The 21,085-nt window shown below is 38.2% G+C and overlaps 1 protein-coding gene across 2 annotated transcripts in view; it reads left to right on the plus strand.

The window, feature by feature from the left end:
• Positions 1–19,221, plus strand: part of DZIP1 (DAZ interacting zinc finger protein 1) — a 68,438-nt gene extending 49,217 nt beyond the window's left edge. Inside the window, exons 15-23 of one of the 2 annotated variants that reach the window (XM_017859213.1) lie at positions 582–641; positions 6,258–6,400; positions 9,890–10,052; positions 10,398–10,527; positions 11,118–11,171; positions 12,629–12,813; positions 14,214–14,344; positions 15,464–15,638; positions 18,025–19,221. In XM_017859213.1, the coding sequence (XP_017714702.1) occupies positions 582–641; positions 6,258–6,400; positions 9,890–10,052; positions 10,398–10,527; positions 11,118–11,171; positions 12,629–12,813; positions 14,214–14,344; positions 15,464–15,638; positions 18,025–18,104 (1,121 nt within the window). In that variant the 3' untranslated portion in view covers positions 18,105–19,221. Of the gene's footprint in view, positions 1–581; positions 642–6,257; positions 6,401–9,889; positions 10,053–10,397; positions 10,528–11,117; positions 11,172–12,628; positions 12,814–14,213; positions 14,345–15,463; positions 15,796–18,024 lie in introns of those variants that run through there. The other variant, XM_017859212.1, reaches the window with a different exon arrangement.
• The last annotated feature ends 1,864 nt before the right edge of the window (positions 19,222–21,085 follow it).

A 21,085-nucleotide genomic window follows, 5' to 3' on the forward strand; every position in this document is an offset into this window, starting at 1 on the left:
CGGTGGCTCAAGCCTGTAATCCCAGCACTTTGGGAGGCCGAGACGGGTGGATCACGAGGTCAGGAGATCGAGACCATCCTGGCTAACACGGTGAAACCCCGTCTCTACTAAAAAATACAAAAGCTAGCTGGGCGAGGTGGCTGGCGCCTGTAGTCCCAGCTACTCGGGAGGCTGAGGCAGCAGAATGGCGTAAACCCGGGAGGCGGAGCTTGCAGTGAGCCCAGATAGCGCCACTGCACTCCAGCCTGGGCGACAGAACGAGACTCCGTCTCAAAAAAAAAAAAAAAAAAAAAAAAAAGGCTATTGCATACTAGGTTGATGAATAAGAAACTCTAACTTAATTATTTAAAACTATAATTTCTGTAGAGTTTAGTTAATGGAAAGTACATAGAAATTGAAGATACCATGAAAAGGTGACCATCTTTGACTGATTGCCTCAACATTTTTTCCTCAGTAAATATTTGCTATTTAGGCATGATTAAAATACCATGGAATTATATCTTTCCAAATCATTTGAAAGGAAACTAATGTTACTTTGCTGTTGTCCTGTTTGTACTGCTCTTATTTTTCCTTGTTAATAGAACAGGCATTCTCGTCGCACATACTGGAACCCATAGAAGAACTTTCAGAGGAAGAAAAAGGTAACAAAGGGCTTAATCAGGTTTACCTGCGCATATTGTATTTATATACCAAAACCCAGGCCTGGAAAATATGAGCCACTACATCAAAATTAGGAAAGACATTTAGATTTGGATTTTACTTCCAACCCACATGAAGTATTCTGTTATCCTATTCCCCTAACATTCTGTTCTGCTTTCCCCTGCTTCACAGTATTCTTATGCAAGCAGATAAGAAATTTTCTGTGTCAGGGAACTTGAAAAAATATTTAAGTCTTTATTTTAATGCAGATTTTTCTGATGAGATGACATGTTGACACACACATGTGTACCAGATGATCTGAAAAGATTTGTGTCATAGTGGTGATTTATCATAACCTTAATCTGAAATGAATTGGTGAAATGCTTATTTCCAAATTATTTTTAATAGCAAGAAAAGCATAATGTCTAAGTTCTGGATGTGGAATATTTATGTGCAAAACAATATCTTTATGGTGGAATTTGGGAGCTGTTACGGGTGTTGGGAGATAATTATTACTGCTTACTCATTTTATTTGATAGTCCTAAAAATTATTTTCTGTTGATCAGTTTTTAAAATTTATGAAGAAAGCTTTACTTATGAGGAACATTTTCTAATGCTAGATTTGTAGATTTTGAAAACAATTATATTTGAATCAATTTATCATAACTTTTTCTTATTAATTATAATAATTCACCATATATCACTTCTTTAGGAGAATTTAAGCAAATTGTCAACACTTATGTGGATTCTGGTTTTGTCATTTTTGTCAGGAAGAGAAGTCAAATGATATGTATTCTAATATGTAAATTCAATATTTATTATAACTCTTCCCTTGTTCTCTAGACATTTACCAGTTTTTTATTTTTATTTTTATAAGGCTACAAATTGAGAGTTGACTAGCTCAGGCATATTCATAATACCTATATGAGGTATACTTTCAAGTCTAATCTTGCTGTGCTAGTGATCAGTCACTTTTTGATGTTTTTATGGGGTTTGTTTATTTTGCTTCCATGTATCTTTGTAATTTGTCTTGACTTTGTATATTTTAGACAGACCATTTAGCTTAGGATTGCATATCTTCCTGTCCCAATAGTTGTTCATGTTTGGCACTGATTTGGAAGAGTTTGGTTTTAGTTGCTTCATTTTCTTCTTATTTCTTTGTAATTGCTGTTCCAATGTTTAGAAACCTGCTTCTTTCAGAAACAAGAGTGACTGTAGGTGCATTAAATTACAGAAAGCCATAAAAACTTGTTGAGGGAAATTTTGGGGTACTCTGATGAGCATCACTTTAAAAGATATTGTCACCTTCTTATGGGGTCCTCAGCCTTGTTCCACTGTTAAGCAAATAAATTGGGGTGGGTCATTCCCAGATACTTCCAGCACCTTAAAGATGGCCACAACCCAGACATCAAACGAGATCCTGCAGGCTAAATCGATTCCACAGACGCTGATTTATTCGAGCTGTACTATTGGCAAATATTTCACAATCAGTTGCCAATATTTAATTGTAGTGCAATCTACACAATTTAATTATCTATCACTACGTGATAAAGTCCCTTCCAACTCAGAAATTCTGGTTGTTGTTTTTTTTTAATTATTGGCTTCATGCCACAATACAATACCCTGGAAACCCTGGGTCATGGTCTACTGAGCAACATTTAGCAGGGCTGAGCCGCCATTGCCGGCTATGGAAGCCACCTCCGGTTTGCCATAATCCCCCTCAACTGTTTTGCCCCACGTTGCCTTCTTTGCTTTATGTAGGCATTTGAGCTTCTGAGCCCTATAAAGTTGAAGAGAAATAGTGCTTTAAAAATACTGTCTTTAAGTGATTTTCAACCAACCCTGCTGGTTTCCCAGAAACGGGATGAACAAATCTTACCCTATTTGAGTTCTGAATAATGACACATCATTTTGCTTGCAAGTAACACGCTTCCTCTCTCCGACATGCATATCATTTACTGATGTCCAAGACATAAAATCCCGTATTCTTTGAAGAATGTGTGAAACATGTCAGGAGGTTCATAGAAAAGGTCACGTAATTTCAAAACTGGAACTTCAGGTCATGTAGTTCACACTCATTTAAAAAATGACTAGTGAGGGTTCCTATAGGAATCATGATTGTCCACCATCACCCAGAGTTGTCTTCTAACTTCCACTTCCAGATTTCAGTCACTGCATCCCTCTGCCTGTGCTTTTAGAGTTCTTCCAGTCAATGTAAGACGGTAGCTTGGAATCACTGACAGCAAACACCACCATTGGTTGCTGCCACATTTAGGGGGCTGGACTGGAAAAGAAAATAACCCTTGCCATGCTCCATGTGTACAGCTCTGGCAGTAGATGGGAGAGTGCTGAGGACCATGGAAAATACCTCAGGATCCACGTGCACCGCTGCAGAAACCAGTGACTGCCTCCTTCTAGCACCTGTGTGGAGTTAACATACTGACAGCAGATTAACTGCCATCAATAAATTCCTCAGCTTGTGCTAACATTTTGCAGATAAGTGCTTGCGAAGATCAATTTTGGCAGTGGTTTGCAAAAACAGTGTGGCTTTTACTAAGAAGTAACACACACGCATATTTTTGTGTACCTGCTTTTTGAGCAGAGGCATATTTGATCTTGCTATTTTATAGATGCTAGAACGTGAGGGCCAGAAGGGATCTTAGAGGCCATTTTATTTTCCAGAAAGAAAACATAGGGGGATTAAGAGCCTGCTTAAGGTTGTTGGGTTTAATTAGTGACAACATCCAGGTTTTCTACTGTCCATAGTTTACTGCAGAGAGCAAATGGAGAAAGGGAAGCTGACGTGGCCTCTACAGGACCATCTGGATAGCCTTTGGGGAAGTTACTGTACTGCTGTTTCTAGTATCCTCATGTGAAAAATCTATCATTACTAGGTGGTAGATAAAGTCCTTTTGAACTCAGAAATTCAAGGATTTTTAAAAATCATTTGCTTTGTGCTACAATTATTTGTTTACCATAAATGGGATGTTGTATGTCTGATAAAATTGATCCCATGTATGGATTGTTGTGCATTAGCCTGGCCATCTGCTTGCTTCTGTTTGAAAATTTGTATTTGAAGGAAATGCTAGTCTTTAGAAAGTTTTGCCTTGGTCTTGGTGAGCAATATGTGCTTTAACTAAAATCTTCAGCTGTGGTTGATTTTCAAGTGATTAATTCCACTTCTACATAAAAACTTTATTTTTCCCTGCCTACTCTACATTCTTTCTCTTGCTTCCATTGGCCAGTCCCAGCCTTGTAAGAATCTTTACCAAGGGTGCTGTAATTATTCATAAATGATTTCCCAAAGCAAGCACCAGTATATAAGGTGAATTTGAGGATAGAGGGAAATGCTTAATCTGCAGTAGTTTGGGGAAACCCAGTCATCAAAATGAACCTGTCATCAGAGTTGAGGGTGATCAGCGACACATCGGCAAATGAATTCAACAACTAACGGCAAAGGCTTTAGCTCTTCTAACTGCGGCCAAGTCATTCCAGGCATTGCTTGCCCCTGTATGTGGCCCCAAGTCCCGGAGGAAACGGCCCAGAGCCTCTTTTTAGGCGATGCTTCTGTGTACGTCCTTCATTATCTGAGATATTGGCCAAAAGATTCTTTGCATAATTGGGGTAAGGGGTATGTCTTTTTCAATGGTAGCACCAAGACTTCCAGGCTGTCTCTTGGTGCCTCTTTTTATTTTTGGCCCTAGACAGTTGCACACTTGATGGCCACCTAAAAGCCAAAGCCAGTGACATAGTGGCTGCAGCTATGATTTTGTAGAAGTGCTTTTTTTGGTGGTTTCAGAATATTTGTAAACATTGCTGGTTAAACAGCAGCACGATTGCTGAGACTATAAGATTTAAGATTAGTTATGACTTTTAATATATAATTATATGCAGTTTTATCACTTCAGCTTAGCAAGCTGCAATAGCAAAACATAGAATAGTATTTTTGTGCAGGGTTTTTTTCTTCTATGTAATGTACAAAAAAGTAATCTGACTAATTTTGCTTTCAGTAAAACCATCTATTTATGTAATAGAAATATTTTTTAATGTGGGAATGGAACTGGAGTTTAGAAAACATCTTAAACAAAGAGACATTTTGTTCAAGATCTCCTGCAAATCCAAGTACTATGGGTATTAAGAATCCCGTCTGCTGAGATGGGTGAGGCAGCAGCGAAGGGAGAGTCTCTTAGGCAGCCTGGAGCCCTACACCTAGGAAATGGCATTTGATGCCATCCTCTGGTGGGCAAAATGCCCCTGCTAGGAGATTAGGCTTCAAAATGGCAGTATAGTTGTCACATTTCTCCCAGATCAGGCTTTGGACAGTCAGTAAGGGTCTGAACTACCAAACATCGCATCTCTTTAATCAAGTCTTTAGTTCCTTTATACATAAGGACTCAGATTTTTAAAGGCCATGCCATCATTCTTCTCCAAACTCTTTTGAACTTGACATTTTTTTTAGTGGGGAATAAAAAAGGGATAGGGATGGAAGTGAGGAGAGTGTGTCCTGTTGGTTTTGGTTTCTTTGTTTTTAATTATAGGTTGTTTTAAACAAAATACACTTTTGCTAAGACTTTTGTTATCCTTTTTCATTTTGGTAAATGTTTTGAGGGGGATAATGATTTTCACATCTTGAAGTTTTATATGTACTTAGCTTCTAGTAAACTAAAAAACTTTGAAAAAGTTTTTTTTTTTTTATTTAAAATAAATTGAAATGGGGTCTCGCTATGTTGCTCAGGCTAATCTCAAACTCCTGGGTCCAAGTGATCCACTCACCTTAGCCTCCGAAAGTGCTGGGATTACAGGTGCGAGCCACTGAGATGGCCAAAACTTTTAATTATTTAAAGTAAATTGGGCTTTTCTTCATAAGATGATACGTAAATTCTAACAGAGTGAGCTTAGAGATGAATTTTCAGGAGATAGTGATATAATTCTGGTGATAAAACATTAAACTCCTAAATAATTTTTTTCATCATGCTTCTATAGATACATATATATCTATAGTTNTTATATGTACTTAGCTTCTAGTAAACTAAAAAACTTTGAAAAAGTTTTTTTTTTTTTATTTAAAATAAATTGAAATGGGGTCTCGCTATGTTGCTCAGGCTAATCTCAAACTCCTGGGTCCAAGTGATCCACTCACCTTAGCCTCCGAAAGTGCTGGGATTACAGGTGCGAGCCACTGAGATGGCCAAAAACTTTTAATTATTTAAAGTAAATTGGGCTTTTTCTTCATAAGATGATACGTAAATTCTAACAGAGTGAGCTTAGAGATGAATTTTTCAGGAGATAGTGATATAATTCTGGTGATAAAACATTAAACTCCTAAATAATTTTTTTCATCATGCTTCTATAGATACATATATATCTATAGTTGTCATCTGATTAAGTGATCCAGAGTCTTTAAAAATACAGAAGTTTTAAAGTAGATATAAAATAGTTTTAAAAGCTATGTAACTTAAGCATTCTGTATTGTGCTGAGTGACTAAAATATCCAAAAGTTTTAAAACATCACAAATATTGACTTGCTGCTTAAAAGCTGTGCTTTGTCATTTTCTGCTTAGAGATTTGATGTATTTGCTTAATTCATTTTTTAACACATTTTTAAAACCTTATTTCAGGAAGAGAAAATGAACAGAAATTAAATAACAACAAAATGCATTTAAGGAAAGCTTTGAAGAGTAACTCCTCCCTCACTAAGGGTCTAAGAACAATGGTGGAGCAGAACTTGATGGAAAAACTGGAAACCTTGGGGATTAATGCAGTATGTTCATTCATTTTTGGAATATTTGTTAGTTTTGCTATATTTTGTTTTCTAAATTAGAAATGATCAGAGAAGAGAAGAAAGCACATCAATTCTGTCCATGTTTGGAGACCAGAGGCTAATGTGACCTACTTTATTTATCAAACACTTGAATAGCATTCACTGTGTGCCTGGCACACTTCTAAGAACTTAACAAATATTAACTCATTTAAACATAGATACAAATCTCTGAAATAAATGACATTAGTATCTTGACAGTTTACAGAAAAGGTAAATAACTTGATTAACGTCACACAGCTAGTAATGAAGAAGCCAGGGTTTGTATCTAGGCAGTCACAGTGCTGCTTACATTCTGATATTAACCTCAAATCATTGCCTATTACAAAACCAGCACTTCATTAATACATGTTGAATGAATGGATGAATGGATACGATTTCATATTGTTGCCAGATTGAATAATTTTGGTATAGCCTATCATATAGATTTTTTGCTTTTTCTATTTTTATTGACATACATAAAAGACACAAACCTTAACTGAACTTCATTAGTTTATATGTATATAAAAAAGTGCATCTACATATGCATATATACATATATATGCAAAGCTTGTGAGCACATATGCATGCATGGGCACACATGTGGATGTGTATAGTGTGTATGTGTGTATGTAGATATGTATATGTACATGTATGTATCTGTGTATATGCAGATATCTATGTATATACACATTTGTGTATATGATGTATGTATGCACATTTGTGTATATGTATGTATATAGATATTGTGTATGTTTTCAGATGTATGTATATGTGCCTGTATTTGTGGATATACATGTTTGTATACTTGTATGTATATAGGCAGATTTGTATGTACATGGATGTGTGTGTACCATCTATAACCAGCACCCAAATGATGAGATTGAACATTTCCAACACTCTGGAAGACTCTCTTTACCTTCTTCTGTCAATATCACCCCCTACTTCCCAGTTGGAGAGAAAGGGTATTCTGACTTAGTTTTGCTTGTTCTTGAACCTCATAAAAGTGGAGTCATACACTGTGTAATATTTTATATCTTCTTTTGCTTATGATTTTATGTATATGATTCATACCTGTTCTTTCCATGTAGCAGTAGTTTATTCTTTATTTATTGCCTTATAGCATTCTATTGTGTGAGTATACTGCAGTTTATCTCTTCCCTACTGATGGACATTTGTGTTTTTATTTTGGGGCTCTTCTTGGCTGTTAATTCTTGTACATGTCTTTTGGTGAACATGGGCATTTGTTTTTCTTGAATATATATCTAGGGATGAAATTGCTGGGTCAAAGGGTAGGCATATGTTTAGTACAGTAGGTGTTGTCAAATAGTTTTCCAAAGTCTTTGTACCAACTCACACTGTCCCTAACAGTGTTTGAGAGTTCAGTTGCTCCACATCTTTCATCAACTCAGTCAGTCTTTTCAAATTTGCACATAGACCCTTTTTAGGTGGGTTTTGACCACCCTTTGGGCAGTAGAAATCAAAGACATTCATCCTACACAGATTGTTTCCTGAAACTGTAGTTTTCCATATTGATTGTTTGCAAGTGGCTTTTTGGGCTTTAATTTTAATTGGGACATTTTCTTTTATCCTAAGATTATTAAAACTTTCTTTTTTTTCCCTAATGCTTGGAGAGGTTTTCCTAGTTTTTTGTTTGTTTTGTTTTGCCTTATTTTGTTTTTGTCTATCTGGGCTTTAAGAATTAGGTTTCGAAACAGTGATTTGGAGAGCTAACTTAATTTTCAGTTGGATCAGGTGTCCCAATATCATTTGTTGTATAATCCATTGTTTCTCCATTTATTTAAAAGGACACTTTTGTCATATAGGAAATCCCTATATATATTTGGATTTGTTTTTGGACTTTCAACTGTTTTACCTTGGTTTTTGTGTATTCCTTTGCCCACACCATACTAATTTAATTGTAGTAGCTTTGTCCTGTGTTTTAATATCTTTTATAGGCCATGCCTTCTTCATTAGTCTTCTTATTTCAAAAATTTATTGGTAGTTCTTCCATGTTTTGTTTTCCAATGAACTTTAGGAATAACTTTTCAACTCCCAGAATAATGCTTGTTGGGATTCCGATCGAAATTGTTTCCAGTTTTGTATATTAAGTAGGAAGGATTGACATTTGTACAGTATTAGGCCTTATCCTCCAGCTACATGGTATAGGATGATAGGCATAAAACAAATGATTGTCCAGACAAATGGGAGATCTCTAATTTAGATTGTATGAAGTGAAATAAAGGAAAAGTAGAGGAGGGGGTTGACTGAATAACTGAGGTCAGAGAAAACTTCTTCTTGGAGGTGGTACTTAATCTGATGATGCAAATTTCTGTCCTGAGCAACTGGGTGGGTGGTGGGGCCAGTTCCTGGGACTGGGAAGGCTGAGGGAAGCAAGGGGTATGAGGACAAAGATGGTAGGTAATGTGTGTGTGTGACACTGTTATTCAACAAATATCCCTTTAACTAATTTTCTTCTGTCTAGATTCTCATCAAATCCAGATGACTTTTCTCATATTGTCTCTTTAATTATGCTATTTGCATAGTTAAAAGTCACCTCTAGCTGGGTTCTGTGGCTCACACCTGTAATCCCAGTACTTTGGGAGGCCAAGGCAGGTGGACCACGAGGTGTGGAGTTTGAGACCAGCCTGGCCAACATGGTGAAACCCCATCTCTACTAAAAATACAAAAATTAGCTGGGCCTGGTGGCGGGTGCCTGTAATCCCAGCTACTAGGGAGGCTGAGGCAGGAGAATCATTTGAATCTGGGAGGCAGAGGTTGCAATGAGCCGAGATCGTGCCGTTGCACTCCAGCCTGGGCGATAGGGCCAGACTCTGTCTCAAAAAAAAAAAAAAAAAAGGAGAAAGAAAGTCACCTCTGATGCTCTGATGACCTATTGTTCCTTGTAGAATAATCTTTCAGCCTTTTGGGTTGGCATTTAGTCTCTTCTGCTGGTTTCATCACCCAGGTCTTTGTAAGCATTAACCTGTGGGATGTGCCTTGCCTGTTTCTGCCTCGACACCTTCCTTTCTCACAGGTATCCATACGCCATGCCTATCCATCTGGAAATTTCTCCTTGTTTTTACTTGTTTGACTCCACCTGTCCTTCAGGCCACAGCTCAGCCTTCCCTTTCAACTTTCTCTGGCCACTGGGGCCTTCGATGGCCTCTCTCCCTGGAATTCTTCTAGTCTTTGTAGACTCATTGGGTCCTTATGACACATAGCCGCGTTGGTCAGCCAGTCATAAACATATGCATGCCTTATGTGCCCAGCTGAACTCCTGGCCCCTTTGGGGCCAGGACAGTGTGTTACTTGTTGGGACACCCTCACCCTCTACACACAGCTGGAGTCCTGTAAGGATGGATTGAAATGTTGGCATAGTTAATGCTGATATATCCCCATGAAATGAAACCTCCCAGGATAATTGGCCAACTTAACATCTTATTTTTTCAGGATGTACATGGCATTTCAAGTGATCAATTGCACAGAGTACTAAAAAGTGTGGAATCAGAAAGACATAAACAAGAAAGAGAAATACCTAACTTGCATCAAATTCGAGAATTCCTTGAACATCAAGTCAGCTGTAAAATTGAAGAGAAAGCACTACTATCTTCAGGTAAGCTTGTTACCTACTGCAAATGGGAGCTTAATTTAACAACTTTTTCTTTTTTCTTCTTTTTTTCACCACAAGATATCATTAAATAAATTATTATAATTTTAAATGGTTAACAAATTTTGCCATTTCATTGACAACTCTCTTACTGTTTGTACTATTAAATGCTGGGTCTTGGGTTTTGTTTTACAGTAAAAACAAAACAACAACCCTAGAGTCTGGCTTTAAACCCTAGAGATGGGATTGTTCATTTCCACAGCAGCATAGGGGGTACTATACCATTTACGTTTGCTTTTCACTTACTGATCGTAAAGGCAATGGAGACTTATGAATGACACTATATTCCAGATAAGTACAGTGTTTCTCAAATGGATACCCTTTCAACTGGAGAAGTACCCAAAATGATACAACTTCCTCCCAAAAACAGACAACTGATTAGACAAAAAGCTGTTTCTACTGATAGGACATCTGTTTCAAAGTGAGTATTTCAGCCCTCAGATTTATTTTATCAATGTTTGTCTTAGCTCAGGCTGCTTTAACAAAATACCATAGAGTGGGTGGCTTCACAGAAATGTATTATATTCCCATTTTGGAGGCTGAAAGTCCAAGATCAGGATGCCAGTATAGTCAGGTTCTGGTGAAGGCCCTCTGCCTTGCAGACGACTGCCTTCTTGCCATGCCTTCAGATGGTGGAGATACAGCGAGCTTTGGCCTCACTTCCTCTTATAAGGCACCAATTCCATCATGGGGGCCCCCATCTTCAATGACCTCATCTAAACTTAATCACCTCCCAAAGGCCCACCAGATACCATCATACTGTGGGTTAGGTCTTCAACATATGTATTTGGGGCGGGAGGGGCACAGACATTGAGTCCATAACAGTGTTTGGTCCAACAGAGAATTACACTTGTAATTCCTACCAGTCTCTTGTTGACACTTGGTGACTTTTGTTGCTGCTCTTCCTCGTTAGTATATGTCAAAAGCAAAACTCACCAGTTCCATAGAAATGTATCTGAAATTATATTATTAACTTCTGCAATTTAAAAATATTTTTCTGTTGTTTTTTAGAATTAAGAAAAATATCATGGAAGATCATTTTCCCAGAAAGTCTTCAACTATTACGTGAGTACTGACGGGGATGGGAGGGTCATTTTAAAAATTATTTTCACTGAACATTCCTTTCATTTTAAAGTAGTGCGCTTATTATGGTTGAATGAAGCCATAATTATTTACTATCATAATTTGTCCCTTTGTGATATGTTATTTGTGACATGTCTTTGTGTCTTTATCAGTTATTACATAAGTCAATAGCCCTTAACCACATTGTGGACTCCATTAAGAAGAGGGACACCTGAGTCATTCTTATATCCACCCCCCGGCAATGTTGAGTAATTTCTCAATAAGTACATTTAAATTAAATGGTATTAAATTTAATACCATTAAATTTTGAGTTTTATGTTGAGTTTTATGCCTAGACCTGTGACAGTGTAAGTTTGTTTTAAATGTAATAATTTCGTGTTCCAGTTTTTTGTGGAAGTTAATAATGACCCTAGTAGCTCTTCCTCTTTTAGATTCTCTTAGGATACTAAAAACCCTACCTCAGTTGCTCATCACCTGTGTGCTACTGATTTAGTTGATTACTGTTTTAAGTTTGTTTTCTTATCTGTAATATGGGATGTTTTAAGTCCCAATTTCCTTATCTGCAATATGGAATAATGCTGCCTTTTTCACAAGAGAGTTCTACAAATTAAATGGGAATGTATGAAGAGGGCTTGGCTCAGTGCTTGGCACTTGTGGGTACTCAATAAATTGTAGGTATATTGTTACTAATTAGGAGTAAGACTAATTTGATCATGAATAATTTAATCATCATTGCCTTATTCTGGAGATATTGATGACATAAATATCTCTTCATTGAGGCACTGCGTATTAGAGACAAACAATGATTCACCCTTCAAAAGCACTTTTCTTATACATAATCTCATGGGAGGAGCATTATTTCTTGGGATGTGGTGTGAATGAATCAACATGTACAAGACACATTGTCTGGAATTTAGGTGCCCAATAAATATTATTTAAATGAACGAACACTGCTTTAAACCTCTATTTCACTTTAAAATGGGGGTAATAATTCATGTAACGATACAAATGAGATTGTGTATGTAAAAGCTCTTTGCAATAAAATGCAGTATAAAGAAACTGTAAGTAATGACACAATTTTAAAAGATGAGGGCTTAGACTGAGGAAATGTTTTTCTTTGAGTAATGTTTTTCTTAGGTGTATGAAAACCAAAATTATTAAGAATATACACATTTGGGTTTAGAGGAGACAGGCCCCAGCTTCAGCCCATTTTGATAAACATGCCCCGTGGCTGGCAGAGATCTGGGCGTGGGAGGATGTTTCAGTCATGGGTATAACCTCTGGCCTTGCTGCCATCTTGGTCATAGCCCCAAAGGCACTTGTGCCCACTGGGAATTAACTGAGAAAGGTGCCACCACTTTAAGAGGCATATCTTTTAATATCATAAACCCTGAAGCGTTACGAAAACAGCACCCCTGTCTCGGTGTTCATTTGTGTAGGACCCCTCCCTTTAGTTCGGAGGAGGAGCAGGAGGACGACGACCTCATCCGGGCATACGCATCTCCAGGCCCACTTCCTGTGCCACCATCGCAAAACAAGGGCAGCTTCGGGAAGAACGCAGTGAAAAGTGACGCGGACGGGACCGAGGGAAGCGAGGACACTGATGATTCTCCCAAGCCCACAGGTGAGCTGTTACCTTGGAAAACTCTCTGGAAACTTTATTTAGGACGGTGGCCCTCACCCGGGTGTACCGAGCATTGGGAGTCTGAGCTCTGGGAGGGTGCGCAAGAAACGGATGCAGCGGATCCCAAAGGCGCCCACGGAAAATGGGCAGGGCTTAGCACTTTCCAGTCGAAGGAGAGGAAGGCGTTGGGAATGATACCTGGTGTATTAGTTTGCTAGGGCTGCTGTAACAGTAGCATAAACTGGCTGGCTTAAGGAACACAACCTTATTGCCTCACAGTTCTGGAGGCTGGAAGTACGAGAGCAAGGTGTAGGCACTGTTGGTTCCTGTGAGGGCTGCCAGGGAGGGTCTGTTCCGCGTCTTTGTCCTTGACTTGTCTTCTCCCTGTGCATCCTCACATCATCTTCCCTCTGTGTGCGTCTCTGTCCAGATGTCTCATTTGTATAAGGACATTGGATTAGGGCCCACCCTAATGACCTCACTTTACCTTGATTTCCTTTGCAAAGACTCTGCCTCCAAATAAGGTCACATTCTAAGGAGTGGGGGTTAGAAATTCAACATGTGAATTTAGAGGGTTACAATTCAACCCAGGACACTGGGTGACTATGAGAATGGCTGTTCTAATACACTGTGCTGCCTCTTGGAGCTGGAGTAATACTAAAGGAAGACAAGATCTTAGCTTGTCACTGCAAATATTTGCTGACGAGAAGTAGAGCTGATGGGTCATTTTTTTTTTAAATTCTACTTAGTGCAATTTTTAAATTATATATTTTAAACATCAGATATAATTTATTATATTTAATATATTGTATGTAATTTGTTATATTTAATATATTTTGGATGTAATTTGTATTGTATATAATGTGTATATACCATGTATTTGTGTAATGAGATAAAATATAACGAATTCATTTAAAAATTCATATTGTTTTTGTAAATACCCTTATGAATATTCCACTCATACAGGTTATCTAACTGAAATTAATTTCTGACCACACACTTGAATGAGATCATCTTTCTTTGATTTAAAATGAAAACTTTAGGCCAGGCACAGTCGCTATCACCTGTAATCCGAACACTTTGGCAGGCCAAGGCAGGAGGATTGCTTGAACCCGGGAGTTCAAGACCAGCCTAGGCAACATAGCAAGACCTCGTCTCTATTTTTTTAAATTAATTAAATAAAATGAAAACTTTATAGCTCATAGTCTCAAGGATTATGATTATTTTAAGCATTATGTGTTTAATTTTTTAACCCCAAAGTACATCAACTGATTTGGAAGTAATACATAATTATTTCCAAAGCTTAGACTCTTTCAAAGTTTCCTGTAAGGTTATTTTGGAACTGAAGATAGATGAAATTTCTAAATACTTCACTTGCCTAATTTTTATTGATCTTATAGGAGCCACCATTAAAACACCTACTGAAAAAGTTGAAACGATGTTTTCACATCGCAAATATGTGAATAAACCAGTTGGTGGAACTAATGTTCCTGAGATGTTTATCAAAAAAGAAGGATTACAAGAACTAAAGGTGAAATCACTTTTACTTTCTAGATATACATTTATTTGTCTTTTGACAACACCTTAATGGTCATACTTTTTGTAGTGAAATATAAAACAGATAGTTAGCTGCTATAGTAGAGGTTGAGGTTTTCACCTTTCTTGTTCTCAGTATTGCATTTCTTTCCATTCCATAGACAGTCAAAGATACTGGTGTGATAACTGCAACAATATATAATAAGCATCACACTTTACAGGTTTTCAAAATCCTGTCACATGTATTATTTGATACTTGCAGATATCAAATGATTTGTACAAAGAAATTTGTGACTGACCAGAATTGGGGCCCTTCAGATCTTCTCCACTACCCTCGCATGAGACCTTAGGGACTTTTAAGGGTTTAGCCCCACTTGGGAGCTGAAGTGAGGGTGGAGCTCAAGTTCCCCTGTCTGCATTAGAGAAGAAGCCCAAACATTTTCCCAGCGGTTCTAACAGCCAGGATGCCAGAAGTGTTTCTGTGGATGGAGTTCTCCCATTGTATTTCTGGGCACAGCAATGAATCATCTGTGTTGACTGGTCTTCCAGTCCAGGGCATTTTGTCAGATTACTTTTATTAGTTAATTCTATTTGTGTTACACAAGCCAAAAATGACAGAAAGTCCTGTGTCATTCAAGAGAGCGCAAAAGCATCTTTCTTTAGGAAGGACATGCTAGAACCGTGTGCACCTTCCAGTTGGGGGCTATCTCTCCAGGCCTTGGTGTGATGTGCCCACAGTTAGATGTCATTATTATCACAGAGGTAAGAAGCGAGAGCAGACCTCACTCCTACTCCAGAGCACCCTGCCTTTTAGAGTTTCATACCCCTACAGTGTAGCATTTCTGGAATTTTCTACATGATTGATAGAGTAGGAAACATATATTTCCATGGCAGAAATGAAAAAGAGATGATTCAGATTTCAGAATACCAACTTCCAAATCCATTTCATTGCCCTGCAGAAATGACTAGATTTGGAAGTATTAATAGTTCCCCACTTCTTTCCTTATGGTTCAATGTTAGATGCTCAGTCTAACCAATAAAATGATTGAGGGGCACCGGTTTTTGTTGTTTTTTTTTTAAGAAACATTAATTATTCTCCATGCCTTTCTTTTAGTGTGCAGATGTGGAGGATGAAGACTGGGACATATCATCCCTAGAGGAGGAGATATCTTTGGGAAAAAAATCTGGAAAAGAACAGAAGGAACCTCCACCTGTGAAAAATGAACCACATTTTGCTCATGTGCTAAATGCCGGGGGCGCATTTAATGCTAAGGGGCCAAAGGGAGAAGGTTCGCTGCTTTCCCCTCTAATACAAGCTCAGTCCATTTTCTTATTAGTTGTGTTTCATCTTTATAAATATGTAATTATGCTAGTGTATCATCAGACAAGAAAGAAAGCTGTCAGTGCTTTCTTTATATTATTTAAATAAGGAGTGGATAGGTATAACTTACTGATTCATATATACTGTTATTTTTATTTAATTATAGGACTAATCTTTAGTCTTTACATTTTAAATTTATTTTATTTTATTTTTTGAAACAGGGTGTTATTGTCACCCAGGCTGGAGTACAGTGGTGCCGTCATGGCTTACTGCAGCCTTAACCTTCTAGGCTCAAGCAGCCCTCCCACCTCAGCCTCCCCAGTAACTGAGGCAGTCCTCCCACTTCAGCCTCCCAGAGTGCTGGGATTACAGGCATGGGCCACCACTCGTAGCCCCCAAATTGTTTGTATTCTTTAAATTTTTTGTTTTGTTTTGTTTGGGTGCAGTGGCTCACGCCTGTAATACCAGCATTTTGGGAGGCCGAGGCGGGCAGATCACAAGGTCAAGAGATCGAGACCATCCTGGCCAACATGGTGAAACCCCGTCTCTACTAAAATAAAAATTAGTTGGGCGTGGTGGTGTGTGCCTGTAGTCCCAGCTACTCAGGAGGCTGAGGCAGGTGAATTGCTTGAACCTGAAGCGGAGGTTGCAGTGAGCTGAGATCACGCCACTGCACTGCAACCTGGCAAAAGAGTGAGACTCTTTTGCTATGGGGTCTCACTATGTTGCCTAGGCTGGATTCAAACTCCTGGGCTCCAGCAATCCTCCTGCCTCAGCCTCCTGAGTAGCTGTGACTACAGATGTTCTCCACCATGCCTGGCTTTTATATTATTTTTGAAAATGTCTATACACATATTCTCTTCATGAAGATGCCTTTTAGGAATTAAAATTTCTGATCATACACCTGAATGAGACCACTCTTCTGGCAATCTTTCTGTATTAGTCTGTTTCCCTATTAAATATTTTTCTTCATTTTCTCCCAAGGGAGGTTTCTTTTGTAGCATTGTAGTCAGTGGGATGAAATACTATGAGATGATCACTTGAAATGATTTTCATATCCCCCAATCTAGAGCCTAGATAAGCCTAATAACTCAGTTAATTTTTTTAAATTAGAAAATTTTAATTTTTTTGTCAAAGTAATTCTTGCACATGTTGAAAGCTGAGTAGTTCAGAAGGCTTCTCTATGCCATCGCACCACCTTCATTAGTGGTACCTCTGTGCCTCTCAGTAATGGCCTTAAATCACTCTGTTGATTCATCAGCTTTAGATAGTAACTGTTGATGTCCTGCAAAGACAGGTGGGGACTTGGCTCATTTTCATACCCACCACACCTCTCATGCCTTCTTCACTGTTTTTGTACTCCTACTTATATTACTTTTTTTGTTTTTATTAGAGATGGGGTCTCACCAGGTTGCCCAGGCTGGTCTCAAACTCCTGGGCTCAAATGATCCTCCCGCTCCAGCCTCCCAAACTGTTGGGATTACAGATGTGAGCCACTGCACTCAGCCTGTAATTTTAAATTAATACCTGCACATCTCCACCCTTGCTCTTTTCATTTTCAGCAGCCTCTCACCCCTTTGTAAGATAAGCTGTTGCTGCCTCTGTCCTTCATGCTACCTTTTCTCTCACATTGTCCAGTTATAACATAGCTGTTGCATAACTGGCATCAGTTATCTGTGCTGTCTAAGCATCAACTGTAATTATTGGAAACCAGGAGACCCTGTTTGCATTACAGTGACTCTTTACACGGCCAAGAGGATGCCCTAAGGAAATCTCCTGTCTCTTGACTCCGACATCATAAACCTGTGCCCCTGGAGGAACACATTTCTACAGTCAAACTTGAGTGGAATTCTCTGCACTCTATTTCAGTGGCTCAAAATCATGGCATTTTAAAATTGACTTCATTGTTAAGCCTATCTACCCTAGAAAATCTGTTTTTTAACACTTAATCTCTACTTGGCTTGCTAATTTCATCCTTCTTTCTTTACCATCTATTCACTCAGAGTCAGTAACAACAACACAAATGTACTGAGCACCTTCAACATCCAGGCCCTGAGCTGAATGCTGGGGAAGGAGTGGGAAGCAGGATGTGACTCCTGCTGTTTGTAGGCTGCAGGGCGGAAGCTTGCATCCAAGGGTCCTGTGAGTGTATCCTAGAGATGCGACCAATTCATTGTTGGATTTTAAAGTGGCATCCTATACATAGCTCATGGGGGTTGGGAGATGAGGATTCATGAACACATTTAGACACTGAGTGATCAATGACAATATGAAATTACAGATTTTTATAGACTTGACAATGTGGTTGTTTAACCGTTGAGGCCTTCTCTTCTGCCTCTCCCCACCACTTACAGGACTTCAAGAAAATGAATCAAGCACATTAAAAAGCAGCTTAGTAACTGTGACTGATTGGAGCGATTCTTCAGATGTCTAATTCCACATGTCAGAAGATTCTTCCAGAAGCCAGCAGTATTTCAGTATCACAGTGTTTCAGTAACTTGCCTCCATGATTCCAGTGCTTCTGCCTTACTGTGTTTCCAACAGCAACACAGAGACTGATTCAAAGAACAATGGTCTCTTTAATGACACCTATTACAGTATTGAAAATCAGATCATCAACAGTATTTTGAAGCATATAAAGGTGTTTAAGACTTCTGCTGCTGCTTAAAAATAATATGTCATTGAAGTCATAAAAGTTTTTTCTTCAGAACAGTACTGTAGTGTTAAGTGTTTTTTTTTCCAACTAATTTTAAGTGAATTTTTTTTTAACGTACAGCAGGTTTTGGTTTGAATTACTAAAACTTTAAAATATTTTTCTTACGTATGCTGTAACATCAAAGGTGTTTATATTATAAAATTCTGTTAGTGGTCTTAAAATTGAATTGGTAGAACCACTAGTCCCTAAAAGTTAGTCTGGTTATTTTTCATATAGAAGTAAGTTTAATCCGAGTGTGGTGGTGTTCACCTTTAATTCCAGCTACTTGGGAGGCTAAGGTGGGAGGATCGCTTGAGCCTAGGAGTTCAAGACCAGCGTGGGCAATATAGAAGACTCCACCCCTCCACACCCCAAAAAAGTAAGTTTAGAATTAGAATATAGCTAGGTCCAATGTTAAATACATTTTCCTGAAGTACATTTGTCACATTCAGCTTTGAGAAACTGTAAGCATGTTACTATTAAATGGTTGGTTATTTTATATAGTATATTCTTTATCTTGGATATTTTATGAATAAAGTGTAGTTATTTTAATAGCCGATTAATTTATCAGACTAAATAGAAAATATTTGAGTCATTACTGAAGTCATCTATGTAACTTTTTTTTTTACTTTTAAAATACCCAACATGTATTATGAAATACCTCAAAAGTAATTTAGTTACATTCTTAAACAATGACATTGTCGAAAGTCAGAAAGTTCATATAAACTGTTTTTTGCATTTTATAACTTGGTGGTACTATATTCTGTTTCCAAGAAAAGTAACCTTTTAACTAAAAGATTTGTTGGGTTTTAGATCTCTTTTCATTTGTCAACCTTTTCAGTAAAGCACTCCGTTATGTCATTGTGACTGTGGCTGTGTTATTAGAGATGAATTCTGAGTTAAATTTATACTTACTAGAGGTCTTACAGAGGGAGAATCTGGCCTTGATAGCTGTGCCATATCACATCCTGTTCTAATGGCTAGAACAAATCTTTATCTGTTTCCACCCACCCTGGGATCCTTTTTACTTGTAAGCCATACTTGCCCTCTAAAACAATTTTTCCAACTTCCTATAGGGGCTATTTCATGCAGATATACTCACTTTATATGTATGTTTCTAAAAGCTTTAGTGAAGGCTGAATCCAAGTTTCATGTAGTAGGACAGAGAATGGCAATCTACAAAAATACACCATACCTAAGATGACCCATGTGTCACTTTGTTCATTCAGTTATTTATTCAACAGATATTTATAGAACCACTTGGTCTGGTTTGGTTTTGAACATGCACTAATTCATTTAATTACAACTTTGTGATGTAGTTATTATAATCCTCATGCTAAAGGTGTGAGAAACTGAGAGTTATTAAGTAACTTGCCAGAAGCCATGCAGGTACAAAGTGTCAAGGGGAGACTTTAAGCCAGGTCTCTCTATTCCATGTTTTGTGTCTGCTATGTTTTCATTCCTGAGCGGAAGGCCCTGGGGAAATAAACTTTTGCTAAGTAAACCCAGTATTTAAATTAAGTCACGACATCTGTGTCTTAAAAGCCCTTCCTTTAACTTACTTGGTTAGTTGTATCTTTTTTTTTTTTTTTTTTTAATTGAGACAGAGTCTCACTCTGTTGCCCAGGCTTGAGTGCAGTGGCGCCATCTCGGCTCACTACAACCTTTGCCTCCCAGATTCAAGCGATTCTCGTGCCTCAGCCTCCCGAGTAACTGGGATTACAGGTGCCCACCACCATGCCTGGCTTAATTTTTTTGTATTTTTAGTAGAGACGGGGTTTCACCATGTTGGTCAGGCTGGTCTCGAACTCCCAACCTCAAATGATCTACCCACCTTGTCCTCCCAAAGTGCTGGGATTCTAGGTGTGAGCCACCACGCTTGGCTGCATCTCATTTTTTGTATAAAATTTGGTTTGTTCGTTTTTGAGGGGAACCATTCCTTTGTGTTGCCCCTTACCGATGCCCAACTAATGTGTTCTCAGGTTTCTAACGGACCTTCATACCCCACCCTCCCTAAATTCTTCAGTATAATCTAAGCATTATCTTCACCAGTTTTGAATAACAAATGTGTTTGAAATGCAAACCCACACAACCCTGTCCCACACTGGCGTGTAGGACCTAATCTACCTTTATGTCTTTCAGTTAATTTGTATTTCTGCAAAAGATATTTCAAGGATTATCAAGGTATGGAATTTTTTATTTTTATTTTTAACAAACTTGTTCATTTTCTTTCCATTGAGCACCTCTGAACAATGTGATTTTTCTTTTTTTTTTTTTATTATTTAAGTTCTAGGGTACATGTGCATAACGTGCAGGTTTGTTACATATGTAAACTTGTGCCATGTTGGTGTGCTGCACCCATCAACTCGTCAGCACCCATCAACTCGTCATTTATATCAGGTAGAACTCCCAATGCAATCCCTCCCCCCTCCCCATGATAGGCCCGGGTGTGTGATGTTCCCCTTCCCGAGTCCAAGTGATCTCATTGTTCAGTTCCCACCTATGAGTGAGAACATGCGGTGTTTGGTTTTCTGTTCTTTTGATAGTTTGCTAAGAATGATGGTTTCCAGCTGCATCCATCTCCCTACAAAGGACGCAAACTCATCCTTTTTTATGGCTGCATAGTATTCCATGGTGTATATGTGCCACATTTTCTTAATCCAGTCTGTCACAGATGGACATTTGGGTTGATTCCAAGTCTTTGCTATTGTGAATAGTGC

This window comes from Rhinopithecus bieti, unplaced genomic scaffold (assembly GCF_001698545.2).
Source record: "Rhinopithecus bieti isolate Rb0 unplaced genomic scaffold, ASM169854v2 scaffold_46235, whole genome shotgun sequence".
NCBI classification, from domain to species: domain Eukaryota; kingdom Metazoa; phylum Chordata; class Mammalia; order Primates; family Cercopithecidae; genus Rhinopithecus; species Rhinopithecus bieti.